Source organism: Melozone crissalis, unplaced genomic scaffold, assembly GCF_028551555.1.
Source record: "Melozone crissalis strain CALT ecotype California unplaced genomic scaffold, PUWL_Pcris_2 ptg000063l_1, whole genome shotgun sequence".
NCBI lineage: Eukaryota > Metazoa > Chordata > Aves > Passeriformes > Passerellidae > Melozone > Melozone crissalis.
This window is the reverse complement of record NW_026535841.1, coordinates 4,400,443-4,419,112: the sequence shown is the minus strand read 5'-3', so window position 1 is coordinate 4,419,112 and position 18,670 is coordinate 4,400,443. Positions and strand designations below refer to the sequence as shown.

The window sequence follows — 18,670 nt, the reverse complement described above, 5'->3', positions numbered from 1 at the left end:
AAAGCATGCATGGTTGTGCTTTATTATGTCACCTTTAAGGCACAGAAAGAGAAACTTCCTTTTACAAGGCTGTACAAATCCCTCTTAAAATTTCTTTGCTCAAACTACCAAAATTCCCTTATCTTTCATAAGGTATTGTGTGCAACAAGGTTGTATGAGTGATAGGAAATATGCCATTACATTCATGAAAAAATTCTAATGTTTACTAGTGCTTCTTAAAAAATTGTTATAAAATGCTCTCCTTAGCCTTGTAAGATTCATGAAATAGCAATGCTGTGACAGTGAGTCTTGGCTCTTGAATCACCCACATAAGGCTTATGGGTCCCACTAATGAAGACACAACCTCCACTGCTGTCATCACTGAGTGCTTACAAACACTGAGTGGCTGCTGCATTTTGTTTGCTGCTTTATTGCACACTTTTAAATGGGTCTGATGTTTGGATGTCCCTAAAGCAGCTGCTGTGTGTGTTGTTTCTTCTCACCCTTGTCGAGCAGCCAGGATTTCCTGCACACCCACTGCTAGACCCACTGTAATATTCTTGTTCTTGTGGTGCTTTTTGATGCCAGTGTAAAGGTCACCCTGAAAGCAGCCACTGTGGCAGAGTCTGGTTCAGTCAAACTGCTGTGAAGCACAGCAAGTCCCTGTGCAGCCACTGCCACTGCTCTGGGCTTTGGCCATGCAGCTCTGAGCAGAACTGTGCTGTACCTGCCTCTAGTCAAGAGTCAGCCTCATGTCTGCTTGTGCTGGTGCTTCTTCTCCCTGTCTCACCGTGGTTTGTGGATGTTGCTAAAACAGGTCATAATTTAAATAAGTATTTTAGGTATTAATGCTTCACAGGATTTATGTTTCCAACTTCCTCTAGTAAGTGGGGTGTGCACAGTTAAAAGAAAAATAACCAACAGATGTTTGTTGAATGCTTGGTTTATAAGAAATACTATGTTTTCACTAAAATTTGTAGGTTTCCCTAAATTTTGGATGAAGCCTGTATGCTAAATTTTGGCTGGGTGATATACTGTTGCTAAAAAAGGTCATAATTTAAATAACTACTATGTATTTTAGGTATTAATGCTTCACAGGATTTATGTTAAGTGGGGTGTGCACAGTTAAAAGAAAAATAACCAATAGATGTTGTTGAATGCTTGGTTTATAAGAAATACTATGTTTTCACTAAAATTCTTAGATTTCCTTAAATCTTGGATGAAGCCTGTATGCTAAATTTTAGTTGGATGATAATATAGTGATGGATATCCCTGACCAGCATAACTTGTATTGTGGTACTGCTAAAGTTTGTTGGATATTTTCCAAACAATAGACAAAGATGTTTAAGATAATGAATATAATAATATCCCATGTCAGGCACACTTGATCATGCACTGCTAGGTCTATGCCTACACAGTAATTTTCTTTGGGTTCTCCATTATCTCCTGGTAAAACTTCCTTCTGCCATGTATCACAGAATGGTATCCCTAGGTGGCAATTCTATTAGTTGAGCTCAGATTTTGTGCCACAAATCTGAGTATTTCTATAAAATCACAGTGGGAATCAGCAGATGAAAACCTAATGGACCTACCAATTGTTCTTCCTGCAAGGGTGCTGAAACAGCTGGGGCTGGTAACCATCAGTGCTGGGGACACTAAGGAGCTCATGGTATGGCAGCAGTTCTGATCAGTGCCCTTCTCATCCCTTGCCTTGGACTGAGTTCTGAATGAGTTTTTTTTAATAATTGTAATCAGTTTCTAATGATTATACACATCCACTGAGAACTTCTGTACTTTAACAAAACTTTATTTCTGCAGGTTTTAACTTTCAATCATTTTTATACTATGTCCTTTCACGTTTGACAATCTTTATTGTAACAATCCCATCCTCACACAGCAGTTTCTGTTATTTGGTGTTGTTTACTGTGGCTGAGGTCCTGTGCCATGGATTTGCATTTCTTGACTCACTTTGCTATTCCTCTCATTTTGGTATCTTTTGCACAGACATTAATTATTTCTTGGCTCTATCTTGAGGAGTTGGTATTGAGGATAGGTCCTATTTCTCAAATAGAGATCAAGATGGATCAAGTAAAAAAAGATTTTTTTATTCAATATTTAAATATTTAGAGCCCAGCAATCACTGAGGCTGATTATACTTGAAAACTCAGTGCATTTCTTTGTCACAAACAGTATCTCAAATTTGGTATCTAAGAAATGGACAAGCAGAAATCATCTTTGAAAAGATGTGCTTAAGGGAGTTAATTGACATCACAAAGAACCCCCGTGACAAAAAGGGACAGAATTTGGTAGTGTCCAGTCAAACACTCAGCTAATTAAATAATGACACTTCTTCCTTCACTCCTCTGACTAACAGAATACACATTTTAACTGCTGCAAAAAATAAATCTCAGATACATCAGCTTTCTCTGCTGTTTTCTTGTTCATCAACTACATCTGGCCCATCCTTTGTTTTGGGTGGGATTATAGTGCCCAAGTTTTATCATAACTTGAACATACTTCCTTGTCTTTCAGGTTTCGGTGATTGTATAAAGAGAATGTCAGTAATATCTGTAGCCCCAGTTTTAAAATAACTTCTGCTATAAATGGAATTAAATCTCCATTACATTAAACAGTAAATTAATTTCTGTGAAGTTATTTCAACCTTGTATTTCTACAGCACGCATGTGTGGGACTCTTTCCTGGATGCTTCCCAGATCCAAAAATCTGGATGAATTTTCCCATTTCTTGTGAGCCTCAGTTCCTTTATTTTCCTCTCTCCCTCAAAAAAAAAAAAAAAAAAAAAAAAAAAAAAAAAAAAAAAAAGCCTGCTTAGTAGAGCACTTGGTTTCTTCCTCAGTAAATGCCTTGGGTATGTCCTGATATATCACACTCCCTTGTGTCTTCTTCTCTTTCATTAATAGTATAAAAATGATTGAAAGTTAAAACATGCAGAAATAAGGTTTTGTTAAAGTACAGAAATTCTCAGTGGATGTATATAATCACTAGAAACTGATTACAGTAGCTTGGCTTACACTTGTCTTATTTGAGTTCTGTGCCACTTCTTGCTAGATTTGCTTGAGTTTGCTTTTACATGGGTGTAAAAGCTTTTTATGTGTGTGAGTGGGCTGGTGGTCATGAAGCTAAATTATCAGATCACTTGCACTTGAGGGATAATACAGCTTTGTGCCTACATCTCCAGCTGGAATTCCTGCTGCCAGCAGCATGCTGTGTGCAATCTCTGTGCTGTGACAGTCACAGCCCCTGGTTTTGTTCTCAGCTCAGGAGTCACTGCTTTCTACAGGATCATGGGGGAAGCATCTTCCCAGGCAGGTTCTGTAACTCTGTTCCACGATGATGTGTCAGTGGATAATGAATCCAGAGACAATACTTGGATCTTTCCTTATGGAAGTGTTTACAATTGAATTGTGGTGGTGTGTCATTCTCCTTCCCTGTGCCTCTTCTCCCTCTGCTGCCATAATTTGGGAAGGAACATGCTGGAAAAGGGAGAAGTGTTTATATTGCACACACAGAGATCAGTTTGCACAAGCCAGGAGTGATGGATAGGGGCAAAGAGCAAGCCTAGATATGAAACCAACAATAATGTTTGGTTTTATTGGCCACAAGTGGGTGGTCAAAACATGGTAGCACTAAACAGCTGCTCAGTTTAATGGGCTTCAACACTTTAGCATAGTAACCATTGCAGAATTTTCTTCAGGTGTCCTTCCCACTCCAGGAATTGGTAGCATTCCTCTTTTGATAGTGGCAATAGATCACAGTTAGGTCAGGATTTGGGGCGTGTTACTCTTATCTTGTGGGAAAAGCTGCCCATTCTAGTGATGACAAAATAGCCCATCTATATCATCAGACCTAAAAAAACCCCATGTTTTCTTAACATTCTGAGTCTTCAGTTGTCAGGAGAAGGCAAATATGTTAGTTTAGACACACAGATACAGTATCATCTGGTCATTTGAATAATAAGATTTTTTTTAAACAAACTTTAGACAAGTGTGCAAGTGAAAGGAAGCAATAGGGCTTTCCACTAGAGTAACTGAAAATACACTTACCTAATTAGAAACTTAGAGCCATAAAACACGTTTAATATGAAATCTGATTTTAACAACCCAACAAACTCTAGACTGCCTTATTTTCTGAGTGTATTCCAAGGAAAAGTAAACCTGGTAACAGGAAGTTCATCTGCATGTAGCCAGGGCAGTAAACTGCAGTAATGTAATAGTTTGTGAAGTTTCCTGAATTTTAAGAAGTATTGATTGTGAACATGAGAGATTTTTTTCACTGTATATGGGAAAACTTACTGAAATACACCAAACTTTCTTACTGTAGTGCCTATTTGAAAATAGAATGTATGAATGTACTACTCTGCTTTACAAACCAATAATATAATCACCTCATTGTGTTACTACTTGAAACAGTGATATCCAAACATCGTTGCAATGTAAGCAACAGGAATGACTAGAATTAAAAAAACAAACAAAAAAAGGAATTCAAGAGTGCAAAACTGCTATGTATTTACATACTCCTGGTCTTTCCTACAATAAGTAGATCCTACTTTACCTTTTTTTGATGTTAAACATATTAATGAATGGCAAACAAAATAGTTGATATGTAAAACACTGTGGAATATGAATGATGCATCTGAATGTGTTGTGGAAATATGCAACAGGAAATACTCTACAGAATGTATGAGCTGAATGAAAACAAAGGATTATTCCTGAGAGAGTCTTTCTACCCAACCATTTGTCATAAGTGTTTGAGGAAACAACATGAAGTTTAAAAAAGATCTTCTTGTCTTATATAGTCTTAAAATCTCCACATTGCTCCTCAGACTGCTGCCTTTTGGCAGGAATAGGTGCCCTCTTGCTGCTCATTGCTAGGAAGCCTCTTTTGTTCAGGATGGGACTGAGAGGGAGTCTCATGTGTGTTTCTTGCAAAATCCTTCACCTGTACACACCACAATACATAGAAAATGTCATAAAGAATTCAGCAAGTGGTTTTATCAATGACATGGAAATGAGGCCTGTGATGATGAGGATTTAAAGGAGATCCAGTTTAAATGTCCTGAAGGTGTCAGAATAAGTGAGATTAGTGGAAGCAGCTCTGATTTTTATATAAGTAAAATCAGAATCTGGCCTGATATCTAATACAGAAATTTAATTCTCTCTGCATGGCCAGAAGGTTTTTCATTAAGGAACAGCTTCCTCAATTCTAATTTTTCATTTTCTGTGATTATTGGAAAAAGTGACTTATTTGAAGAAAGTGTCACTCCTCACTTGGGAGGATTTTCCTTTCCACATCTTCAGAGTAAGTAAAGTTGTGCTAATTACAATTCTATTAATGTGTACACTAGTCCTTTAATTTTTCACTGCTGAATCTGTTCTTCTCAAGCTAATGTCCTGCTATACAAAGAGAAGTATGATAAACATAGCTGATATTAAGACTCTCTTGTAGAATTTCAGACCAGGTAAGAGCAATACATGCATTGCTCTTGGGGCAAAGGATTTGAATGTCTTTACATTTAAAATATCCAAAATGCTTAAACTGCCTGGCTGTTCAAGCACTGTGGTCCCTACAGGCAAAGATAAGAGACAAGTATTTCAAACTGCTACGGAGAGGTGACTCTCTGTACTGACTGGATAGTTTAGAACAATTCAGAGTGAGATTAGTTTAGGATATAATTCTAACCATATTCTAAAAAACATTAGAGTATGGTTAGTTAGAAAGTTAAGTACACAAGGTTGCAAGTAGTTGTAGTTATACTTTTGTCACAATAGCTTGAGGCTCAACATGTGGCTTGGAACATTCTGTCTCTCTCCTGGTAGTGTGGAATCATTCTCTTTAACATGTATTTTAATTTATTGTCACATCTACTTTTAAATGTTTTAAATTCAAGCAGGAAAACTTCTAAAGGCTTGTAGGGCAACTTTGAAAATGGTATTAGGAGACTTAATTTTATTAAAATGCAGTAGAAAGTTTTCTTTACTAGACTGCAAGTTTCTGTGAGGATCTCAGTGCTGTGTGCTTTGGTTTGCAGAGGCACTCAGGGAGGAGGCTCCAGGCCCAATAAGCAGGCAGCAGGAGAGGAGCCAAGGTGTGCTGGGGCAGCTCTCGGGGAGGAAGCCGTGACATCTGTGATTCCGCTGCCCACTGTGCTCAGAGCTTAGTGGGAGCAGCAAGCCCTTCCTAGAAGAGAGGCAAATGATCACCAGTCAGCTGTTAGTAATGTGTTTTCCCTCTGCCAGAGTAACTGCTTCCTGCTGCTGCCTTCTGCAGAGTTCCAGCTAGCAGGCTTAAACTCTAATCTGGGAAAGAGTAATTGCTCTAACAGTCACTGAAAAGCTCTCTGCCCTTGCTTGGGATGGTGTTTCATGTGCTTCTTGTATGAAAAATTCACCTTGAAGTCACTGTTCTCTTTTACTGTAGCTCAGAATTTTCCTGTATTGAAATGGAAAGAGAGGAGACTCAAAACCACTTAGCTTGGCTGTGGAAAGCTGACAAAGTTTGCATCTCTTTATTGATTAAGCAAGATGCAGCAGGTACTGTGTTTAACAATACTGTTCTCCAAGGGGAAGAAAAGAGCTGTTACAAGGATCAGTAACTCTTCCTTTCTCAAATTCATGAAGCAAAGTTAATCAGCATATTTTGCTTCTTAATTTAGTTATTTAAATGTTCAGTGGAGATAGATAAGATGAAATAAAACTCAGGAGGACATCTGTCTGAGTACAAGATATTGATACAAATAGAGAGATTGGGAAAAGTAATTGTGAGTTTTCATTTTCTACTTCAGACAAACCAGTCAGAACAGAACTGCAGGAGAAGCACTGCCATAAGCTCTTGCTGAGGGAGAAACTGGGGCACAGCTCAGCACTGTTTGTTTTCATGTAGGTTTAGATAATAAAACACAGAAGGCTGAAAGGGAGGTTTGATTTACTATTGTTCAGAAACCACATTTTCTTCGTTTGTAAGTTTCAACTGTCCCTATGTTTTTACTATAACTTCAGATATTTGCTTTTCTTTACGTTTTTTTCCATCTGTATTTTCCATTTGGCATAATAAAAGGTTTAGAAGTCTAGAAGTGGAAGAAAAAGTGAGTGGCTTGCTGCAAGAAAGCAGGGTTTCTCATTCATTTATTTTCCCATTGTTTGGCAGGTGGAAAGCACAGATTTACAGAGCTGAACTGGATCAGCTGAAGAAGTGGGGGAAGAGAAACAAAACAAGTACAGTACCAGTGAAAAGAGCTTCAGCTTTATCTTGCAGCATCACCACAGCAACCAGAGAACACGATCAGAAGAAAAGGCTAGAGCAGAGAAGGCGAAAGTGCAGCTCCTTACCTTTGGACAGAAGGCAGCCAAATCATTATGCAGAACAGAAATGGGTGTTTGATGGTTCTAGACAAACTGTGGCAAAGGGAAGTGCCCCGTCACTAACAGGAATGTGCCACAGTTCATGCACCAGAAAGGGGAGTGCCATGAGATCTGCTGAAGAGACTATTTCTGTGGCTGCATACCTCCATGGGTTTGCACCCTTGCTGGGACTCAATTAGGTGGCTGTAGGCATCGGGGATCATCAGGTACTGGATAGTGACCTCTATTCCATTCGGGTGTACCTGGCACGAGGACTGAAAGACAGCACAGATCCTTCTGAAAGAAGCCAAGAGAGTGAGCCAGTCTGCACCCTTCCCTTCTGTCCCTGCCTGCTGTACCATGGGATGTCGGCAAAGCTCGGAGGAGAAAGAGGCAGCGCGGCGGTCGCGAAGGATTGACCGCCACCTGCGCTCTGAAAGTCAGCGACAACGGAGGGAGATAAAACTCCTCCTCCTGGGCACCAGCAACTCTGGGAAGAGCACTATCGTAAAGCAGATGAAAATCATTCACAGCGGTGGCTTTAACTTGGAGGCCTGTAAGGAATACAAACCCCTGATTATCTATAATGCAATTGACTCTCTCACACGTATCATTCGGGCTCTGGCCACCCTCAAGATAGAGTTCCACAATCCTGACAGAGCGTACGATGCAGTGCAGCTTTTTGCCCTGACAGGTCCAGCCGAGAGCAAAGGGGAGATCACCCCCGAGCTGCTGGGGGTGATGAAGAGGCTGTGGGCAGACCCTGGCGTGCAGGAGTGCTTTTGCCGCTCCAACGAGTACCACCTGGAGGACAACGCTGCCTACTACCTGAACGACCTGGAGCGCATCGCCGCCCTGGACTACATCCCCACGGTGGAAGATATTCTGAGGTCTCGGGACATGACCACAGGGATTGTAGAAAATAAGTTCACCTTCAAAGAGCTGACTTTCAAAATGGTAGATGTGGGTGGACAGAGATCTGAACGCAAAAAGTGGATCCACTGTTTCGAGGGGGTTACAGCAATAATTTTCTGTGTGGAGCTGAGTGGGTATGACTTGAAGCTGTATGAAGATAACCAAACAGTAAGTGCACCTTCTGCTCCTTGTTCTCTTTCCTTCTTTTCTTTCTCCTCCATCAGTATTCGGTATTTTGTCTCCCCCTCCTTCTCTCCCTCCCAAGGTAGTAATCCCCAGTCATTAGGAAAACCCAGAAGCTTTGGTTCCTTTATTTGGTAGTTTTCCCCGCTGGACAGAGTTAGTAATTTAATGTTACTTTTGGGAAATGGAGGCGCTTTTCACATGTCAGCCAATATTTAATGTTTTTGATGTCTTTAGCTAAAAGTTTACATGGTTAACTGTTACTTCAAACACCACTTAAAAAGGTAGACAGTAGTGGCATCCTGGTGTACAGGGATGGTTCATTTGGACACCAGGAAGGTCCTGGGAAATGTCAAAGGTAAAATAATAGTAACTAAGAGTTTCCTCCCCCTTTTTTCTGCAGGATTTTCAATAGGAGTTTGGGATGAAAATAATTTTTTAAATTAATTAAACATGTTTTTAATTAATATGACATTTTTGTATTTAAAATTTTCTTTGACTGTTTCTGGGTAAATGGCTAATTTGCCTTGTCCAAACAACAGCCATTCCCATTTAATGGTCTTTAATGTTGTTAGCTTCTGGTTTTCACAGCATGCAAGTACAGTAGCCATGGGAAATAGATGAATGCTTACAGATACACAAATGTATGTTTTCTGTGACTTTCAAAGTGCCTGTATTAAGCTTCACAGGGGTTTTACTTGAAATTATTTTTTTTGCAGCTTTGTAAAACATGCTCTTTAAGAGAAGGGAGTTTGTGGGTAGGAATGCATGATGGCCCTTTTTTGTTGGTATAGCTTATCACATGTATTTCCCTATTCTTATCTTCTGTAGTGACTTTACTGTTTATAAACAGAATTTCTATTTTCTTCTCTGTAGTATTCTGATGAGCCATTCCACTGTCCTGTGTGTGGACTTATCCTTCATTATATCTGGAGATTCTTGTCTTGGCATTAGTGCCTTCTTATTGTAACAGATTTCTGTATCTGCTTTTTGTTCAGTAACCTCCTCTTGGCATGAAAGAAACATTGCCACTAATTATTTCTCCTCATTTTCAGACATATTAGGAAAAGCATTTTACATTAGACCCTGACTAGGAGTTTCTTGCAATTTTTTTGACTTTTTCTGCCTTACTGTTCAGATTTAAAAATCAAAAATAACTACCTGAAAGGGGAAAAAAATCAATATACCCTGAAAAATCCTTATGAGCATTGGTCCATACAAGACCAACAATAGTTACCTACATTGGTACATTAGTGGAACTGCAACACTGAGACTGCCACTCATGAGAAAAGCCCTACAAATGATGGAGTTGCAGAGTGTAAAATGCTTCCTGGTGTAGTATCTGTGGCGAAAAGAACTGCTAAATAAAACCAGGCTACTGCCAAACATAACTTACTGCTTGAGAGAGCATGTAAGAATCTGGCTGATTTATAAACTGTGAAAGTTGAGCAAATGATCTGTATGAATATGAAAACTTCTGTGATCCTGTTGACAGAAGTGGAGAAATGCTCTGCATGAACTCTGTCGTTATTGAAGATGCGTTAAAGTAATGATTGACAGATCTGGTAAAAAATGGGGGGGAAAGCAGTTCTGCACCCTGTGGGTTCTGATTATAGCTGAGTCGTGAAGGCTGCTGAGGGTGAGATTGTTGTAGTGACACCAGAGAGCAGAACAGGAGAACAAAAATAATGCCTGAACTATTGGCTGCCTGGACAACTTTTCCTTTGTGTGACATCTTAAGTGACTAAGTTAAATTTATCCTGCCTGAAAACAAATAACAGAAGGGGAAGGCTGACTTTTTCAGGGGCTTTTGTCTTTCTCCTGCTATGCTTTATTCTGGGTAACATCACTCCTAGGAACAAATCACCCGAGTTGACAGTTTGTAGACCTGGACAAACCAATATTTTTGCTTGTTTGTTGAACATATGTGATGTTTAGCTGTTTACTAAAGAGAAGGATAAATGAAGAATTACAGTTCACTTTTTTCCTTCACCTTGTATGCTCTGTCACTCTGAAACAATATTTTCCCTGCTTATCTAGGGTTATTTGGAAATGTGATCTCTGTTTTCATTTCTACAATATCTTGGGAGGTTTTCCCCCTACCTAATCTAATAAATATATCTTAATCATGCCATGCACCCTAGCTAGTTAGCATGACTCAACCGCATAACAGCTGCCTCTTCTTCTGACACAGTTGCAAAATTGTGAAATACCTTTGGCTTGCTATTGATTTATTGTATGATTATTATTCCTGACCAGCACTCTGAGAAGGCTGCCTTAAGTTTTTATATCCCATGCTGATTTCTTCTCTATTATGTCAAATAAATTACTGGTCTTGTTTTTCACGCTCCTTAGCAGCTGATTGACCCATTGTATCTTTTATTACATATTAAGATGCCATCCCTGGCCTTTGATAATGTTACATGATCAAGTAATAATTTTTTTGCCTTCTTACATGTTGCATCCTGCACTTTGAAGGCACTACCCCTTAATATCTAAGTATTTCATCTTTATTTCAATTTCTCTTTAAATCAGTGTGTGCTAGAGAATGTCAAACAATCTGTACTCAGAAGTCACTGCTGCTGCCTGTTCCTATGGAAAGGATTCTTGGTTTCTTTGTGAGTGTCCCCATCTGTCCAGCTCTGTCCTGCTGGACATTTCACAGATAGTTTTATTTCACAGCCTGTAGCTGCAACAGGCTTTGAGACAGAGAAACACTTCAAAGGTGCAATAATAAAGTACCTAATGAACTGAGTTAAACAGGAGTGTGTGCCTGAGAATTCCTGAGGTCAGGAGTCGCAAGAGATTCACATGGTGCAGAGACACCAAGTAAAGGTTGTGCAGGTCTAGAAATGGCACTGGTTCAGTAAAAATATAAGTATGGATGTTAGAGGAAAGCTGCTTGCAGGTAACAAGTAATTTTTATTCCCTTTCTTACAGCCACTGCAAATGAATATAAAAATTAAATTTTAGACTTTTTGAGGCTCTTTTTTTAGTATCTTGTTAAAAGGAAGATGCAGATGAAAAAGAATGCTGCAGCAAATAATTCAGGTTGGAGTAAGCCTCATGCAACACTAATTGCTGGGGACCTAATCAAAACTCTAAATTATCTAATAATAATAACTGGGAAGCCTTCTGTCATATGTTAATTGTATGAATTTTGAACAGAAATCCTGTTTCTGCCAGGAATTTTTTTTATCAAGTAAACAACATTGGTAACATTTTTTTCTTCCTCTTTTTTTTTTCTCCCTGAGGCCAAATACTTAAGGGGCTTATTTGCCTTTCCTGACAGTTCAGCTTTTTCAGTAATTCAGGGTATTAGAAATCCTTTCTGGCATGCAGCTCTTTTTCTGCAATGCTAATACTAACAGTTAGGACAGAGGGGAAATTATGATCTGTGTACCCATAGCCCTTCTAGCACCTGTTATTACCAGTGGTAAAAGATCATGTCAGGAAACGTTTTTCTGACAAACTAAATCACTTGGGAATCCTAGAAAAAGATTGACCCACACTGTTACATTTTTTTCATGAAGCTTTTCCATTTCAAGTCTTTTCATAGTGAAGTTTGTGTGGGAGCAAAGCCTAGATGACTTCAGTACTCATGTGTGTAATCTTTCAGCACTGCCAATGAAATTCTAGCATTTTGCACTTAACAAAGTAATATATATATATATATAGTCTCTTACCCAAGTTTAACTTTATATAGTAATGCATCACAATTCCAGCCTCAAGACTTGTATCCAAGCATGTACCTTCTAAAATATGTAAACAGCAGTAAAATAATGAATATACATAACAGGAAATGATTGATCAGCTGCCAGTTTGCAGGTTTTTTACTAGATATTTTTTCAAGTCTGAAGATTTATTTTTGTTTACATTGTTCATTATAATTGTTTGCTGCTTATGTGAATATTCTCACATAGAACACATGGGACAGCAATTTTTCATATTTTGGATTTGTTGCCATACCCTGGACTTTACATTCTATGTAACTTCAGATACTAACAGTAACTTTATATGCAAATAATTCTGTCTGTATGTTCACTAAATTAATTGGGAAAAAAAAAGTAATAACTATGATAATGTGCCACACCATGGAACACAAAAAATAGAGTCATTCTAATGGCATTGTATGATTGCAAGAAGATGCCAGTATCAGATTGTAAAAGCCTGGGAAGCTTTGCTGTGAGGCTTATCTATTTCATGTCAATAGACTAATCCCTAAGACAAGCCTGTATTTAAACCTACAGATAAATATTTCTGTCACTGTAGAGCAGTAGAAGAAATGCACAGGGGCACAACCAGAAAGACTTTACTGTTTTGGAAAACCACGGCACAGAAGTAATGGCCCTACTGGGCAGTATTTGCCTGCTTTGGTATCCAGGGCTAGTTGTCAGACTTACATCTGAATTAGATGATTGAATTTCTGACTAGGTAACAGCAGGCATTGGCTAAAATCCCCCCTGCCAAATACCTGGGAGATGATGTAACTCCTGGTTTTGGTCTCTGTGACTGCCTGTATTCAAAAGTCCTAGACTGGGCAAAGTGTTTTGCTGTGATTTTTAAATGAATTCCAAGCATTACAGCACTAAGGCAAGTGTAAAAGATTGAGGCATCAGGAGTGGCAGAATGCTCCTAAATATCCTACGAACTTCAGGCTCAGAATAGTTCTTAGGTGGAAAGACATAGATACTTAGAGATGAATAAACAGAACTTAAGTTAAAATCTCAGTGATCCAGTAATGCTGCTGCTCTTCAAACTAAAAAAGAAGGAAAAAAAACCCCAAACAAAACCCAGCTGAATTCCAGGAATGCCTGCCAGTGTAGAGGCAGTAAAGCTTGCTCTGGAACTGCAGGGTTAAAGCAGGCAGCAGTGTAGTACACATGAACACAAGGCACCTGTCAAGCACTGGGGAATTGGAATGAGTCAGAAAGACACAGCCCCTGACAGGCAGAGGAGCTGATCATACACGCTGGATAATGTCAATTGGATAAAGAATCAGTTTGTGAAGGAAAGAACTGAATGTCTCTGCTCTCTCAATGGGGCTGGAAAGCCACGAACATCTCAAATACACTGTATAGGAAAGACCCAAGTGAAATTGGAGCACTGGTTATAGCAAGCAAGGAGTGAGAACAGGAATACACCAGAGCAATATAAGGCTCTTTGACAGCATATTGTCATCTGCATGTGCAGCTCTCTAGATGACTTATTGCAAATAATTTCCTTAAAAGCAAGCTGTAAACTTGCCCTCAAAGAATCCCTTGAACAGTAAGGAATGCCACATAATTTGAGGCACATTATGTGACAGGCCTGGCCTTGCCTTATGGAAAATATGGACATGTAGAGATTTAATCTTTGCCTGAATCTAGAGGTTTAATCTATTCCTGACGTTCATAGAATATTTAGGAGCATTCCATAAGCCTGGCCTAGCCTTATGGAAAACCTGCTTCTTGGACATGTAGAGGTTTAATCTTCAGCAGTTAATTAGATTCTCTGAAATTGAATGCGTGTGAAGTAGAGTGGCATAGTTCAGGCAATCAATTTAACTTCTTTGTGATGAAAATGTGTAGCTTTTAATGGAACCATAACAATAAACTGAGCAACTTTTAAAAGACAGATGAGAAATATTGATCATATAGATGTAGCTTGGAAATTCACTTGACTGCATTGTAAGGGGTCAAGATCCCACTGAAGCCCAATGCCACAAAAATAATAATGTGGTTTGAGTTTAGAAACTTAGAATCCATCTAGTGGGTAGAGAAGTGTTGATATCATCTCTCATAATTCTGTATGTTGTCTACTTAACAATCACAGTGAGTAGAAATGTGCCAACATGAAAAAAAAAAGGAAAATTCCATCCTGGTCTAGAAAAACAGCTACAGCTACTTTGGGTTATTTTTGTAGGTGTAGAAGCTGTAACAACTCTCTGTGGTATGCCAACCCTGGACAGAGTAGTGCAGTCCAATTAGCCTCAAAAACCAGCAGAAATGCTGGAACAAAGGAGGATCCTTGCTGTTAATACAGCTTCAGAGTGAGTTGTGGTGGTGATGGATTTCTCAGAACTTTCTTCTATTATTACAAGTCAGTAATTTAGACTGCAGGTCAAATCAACAACCTTGTCAGGCCAGCTTTGGCCATGGACTGGTCCATGAGCATTCTTGTTCTTGGAGGGCTACAGGATTCTTCATGTTCTCTTTTTCAAAATTTACTATTAAGTTTGTCTAGTGCCTTTACACTAATAGGGTAATCACCCTAATAACCTTTCATACCAGTCAGTGCAACACTGGCTCAGCATGTTCTGCCTGAGTTAGACAGCACTGCTAAAAGGAGCCATTCTAGGCTCTGACAGAAAATATAGATATTTGTTATAGGCTGTTGCAAGAGGTGGTCAGTTTTATTTAAGCTACAGAGTTTTGTAAATCCAAACATTTTGTAAATCCAATCACCAAAACATACCTAGAAATATTCTCATGGGGCAGTTTGAATCTAGACTAGACCCTTTTCAGATACAACTTTCTTTGTTCCTTGTTTCTTTGCAGATAAAATATTCTGTGTATGCAAAACCCAACTTGAAATTCATTTTGCTTGTTTCCTTTGTAAGGATCATTAGTGACTACTCTCTGTCAATTCTGCAAAATCCCTGAATTGAATTACTTACATGAATTTTAAAAAATCTCTGTGCCTTGGCATACAGCTAAAATTAATTCTAATTCTGCAATATTGTTGTCTTAAAGCTGGCCTGTGTCCATGGCATGTATTAATGTAGTGTTATCTGTTACTATAGTTACTCCTGCTGTCATTAACTAAGGTATTAAATAAGCTTGGGCATTAAACAGATCCTATACACTTGCAGAGATTTAGTAATTTGCCCTTGTTGCTGCACTTTTACTGCTTTTTTTTTTTTATTGTGTGCTGCCAAGACTGAATACGTATGACTGTATCTTGGGAAAGATTTCTGAGCATCAAAATGCACTTTTTGAAAGCTATTAATACGCTCAGTTAAACTTTTAACTTGTCAACCAATGACAGTGTCCCCTGATTATACTTCAAAATTAGCAGACAATGAATAACTTCTCTACTCCAATTAATTCAGCTCTCTAACTCCTGTCACTTATTTTTTAGATATTTAAGCTTGATACTGTCCTTTCTTTCCATTATTAAGCTGATTGAGACAACTTGTTTTCCAAAGACATTGTCCACTTACTCTCTGTGTACTTTTTCTCAGGATTTACTGACTGGCCAGATTATACTCTGCTAATAGGAACCAACTCCCAGCCATTTCCCATCAGTGATAATAAACTGTTGATAAGAGTTTAAGCCAATTTAGCATAAAATGAGAGGCAGGAATCCTTCAGTCTCTCATTTTTGAGGAGGAAGCTTGTGCCCAAACTGATTTTGCAGCAGGCCATGGTGGTGTTTCAGATGTGCTGCACCTCCTCCAGGACAGCCAGGCCCCTCAGTTCCCCACCTGATGTTCTCTCCCTCTGCTCTTTCCCTGCCAGCACAGCTCTGGGTGTCACAGCTGCTGACAATGGCTGCAGCCTGGTCCTGCAAAGCTCCCAGTGCTTCCAGCAGCCTGAGCCTTCCCACTGAGCTTATTTCCACTGATCTTTCCCCAGATCAGTTGGAATTCTGCTGGTGTAAATGTTTGTGCAGTAGCACCCTGGTAATACTGATGAGGGATGTCATTGGACTTGTCAGAGTACACTAATTTTTATAAAGCCTGTACTGATAGTGTGCATCCTCCTGGCAGTGCTGCAGAGAGGGATGGCTCCAACAGGAGCTTGCTGAGTGCCTTTGCTGCTCTTCAGAGATAAAATCAAAGTAGGAATTAGAAAGAAAGAAATAACCCCTCAACAACCTGCACATGGAAAAAGGAAAAAAAATCCAACTGAATTGGAAATGTGAGAGGTTAACAAAGGAGGTTAAGGATATGTTAAAAAAATAAAATGAAAGTTGACAAGAGTAAATGCTTTGTGGCTGTGCCTAAAATGTCCTGGAGGCAGTGCTCTGCAGAGCATGTGGCTGTCATTGCTATCCAGCAATCCAGACTGAGATTTAGAGCATTTAAAAAGGTTTCAAAAGGTTAATTAGTTTTGTAGAGCTAAAAAAAAGTGAAGTACCTGCTTAGTGAATAAATACCTGAAGGAGTAACAAATGCTCAATATTTCAAGAAATATGTAATCTAACAGAGAAAGGCAAAGAACAACTGGCTGGAAGTTAGGTCAGAAAAATACTGACTTGAAATAGCGGGGGGTTCAATTCTCTCTAATGAGAGATTATATCAACACTTTTCTACCCACTGGATGGATTCTAAGTTTCTAAACACATTGCTTTAGGAAAGAACCAACTTTTCTCTGGCAGCTAATGCTGATCCAGGTGGCAGCAGAGACACAAAGGTTATTGATGTGTCAGAAATGGAAAAGCCTGAGAATGGTCATGAGTAGGAATAGTGCTCATTCCCCCAGGAGTGGTGGGATCAGTAACTCAACTAAAGTGCACCTACACCAACACCCACAGCATGGGCAACAAAGCAGGGAGCTGGAAGGCAGTGCACAGCAGGAAAAATGACACAGCTGCCATGCCAGAAATGTGCTGGGATGACTGGCAGCACTGGAGGGCTGCAATGGGTGACCAGGAACTCTGCAGGAGGGGCAGGAGAGCTGGTGGGTGATGTGCTGCTTGCAGGCTGCCCTGGCACAGCAATCACAATGTGAGTTTGGAATTCTCAGGAAGCCAGGAGGGAGCTCAGCAGAACTGACACCCTGCACTTGGCCTGTTCAGGAGACTGGCTGTCCCTTGAGGAGACAGTCCTGAGGCCAGGAAAGCTGGACATCCTTCAAGAAGGAAATTTTAAAGGCACAGGAGCAGGACAGGCTGTCCCCATGTGCTAAAAGATGAGCCAGTGAGGAAGAACTTGCCTGGAAACCTGTCTGCTCCTGGCTTGGATGGGTGTAGTGGTTTAAAAGAGTCCTGTAAAATATAAAACTAGATATGGATGAAAATCCTTCCATTTATATCATCATACATAAAGCTTAATAGTTAAAATATTTGTTTTACTGAAGAAGTACTACTGAGAAATTGTACAGGATTCCAACAGATTATATCATAAATGCTGATTTCATTTTATTGATAGTAGTTTTCAAACAACAAAATGAATTAAAATATTGCTACCACTGATTTTAATATGAGCAAAACCAGGCTCCAGATTTTAATTCTTTGTATTTTGCTTTCCTGATTAATACTTCTGTATTTCTGTGCTCTTTACATTCATTATTTGCTATGAGGAAATTGCTAATTTTTATTAGTATGAATTTTCTTTATTAATACTGCACATTCTCAATTGTTTCCTTTATTGGTAAATAGATCCTGGATGATATCTTGCTTTCTGACTCATGAAGCTGACTTTCCTATTTATTTGGAAATCAGTTTTATATGCAATTTGTTGTACTGCTCAATGTACATGTACAATGGAAATAGGGAAGCTCTTGTACAATATCAGAGAGAAGTGAGGCACTGTGCAGCTAAGAAATAGAGAAGAAAAGGTCTGGCTTTCCCCAGTTTGATTTTTCAATCATTCTCCCTCATCAATATAATTATTCTCATGAATAATTCATCCCCAATCTGTAACACCACTCTGTCAGTTTTTGAAGTTGACACAGCTCAATAACAGCTCCTGCTGAAAGGGCATCAGTCACCCAGCAGGGCAGTGTCAAGTGAGGTGCAGCTGGCCAGCAAAGAGAAGAGGAGTTAGAAGAGAAACTCTTGGCTCACCTACATGATTATGTATTGAATTGACAGGCCCTGCTGGTAGATTGCTTTATTGCTTGATATCTGAAGTCTTTCCCATCCATAAACCTCTGAAAAAAATCTTGAGATTTTTCATTTTTTATCCCACTTATAAGAATGATTATTAGGTTAAAGATGGCATCAATTAGTTTTCAATTTTGCACTAGAGGCAGAAAGATTAATAAATAATATGATTTTAACATTTATGCATTAGTATTTTTGCTGAGGAGCCGTGTCCCATGTTTTGAGGTTTTGTGATCCAAAGTAGCCAGCATCTATCTTGAATGGAAGGTAATTGGGAGAGATTAGTTAGAGATTTAGTGGAAAATGATTCTGAATATGGGTTTTAGAGATGGTATGATTTCAGTTAGTTGCAGGTTCTCCTTAATGTGAAGATTTTAGAGAAATTATAACCTTGTTTCCACTGAGGGCTTTTTCAAGGTGCC

The 18,670-nt window shown here is 39.1% G+C and overlaps 2 protein-coding genes across 2 annotated transcripts in view; one reads left to right on the top strand and one right to left on the bottom strand.

Annotated features, from left to right (window-relative positions):
* Positions 1-18,670, bottom strand: part of RSPH14 (radial spoke head 14 homolog) — a 72,943-nt gene that overhangs the window by 30,058 nt on the left and 24,215 nt on the right. The window lies entirely within an intron of this gene.
* Positions 1-18,670, top strand: part of GNAZ (G protein subunit alpha z) — a 50,166-nt gene that overhangs the window by 13,677 nt on the left and 17,819 nt on the right. Inside the window, exon 2 of the mRNA XM_054288854.1 lies at positions 7,144-8,420. Within this exon, the coding sequence (XP_054144829.1) occupies positions 7,698-8,420 (723 nt within the window). The 5' untranslated portion in view covers positions 7,144-7,697. The remainder of the gene's footprint in view (positions 1-7,143; positions 8,421-18,670) is intronic.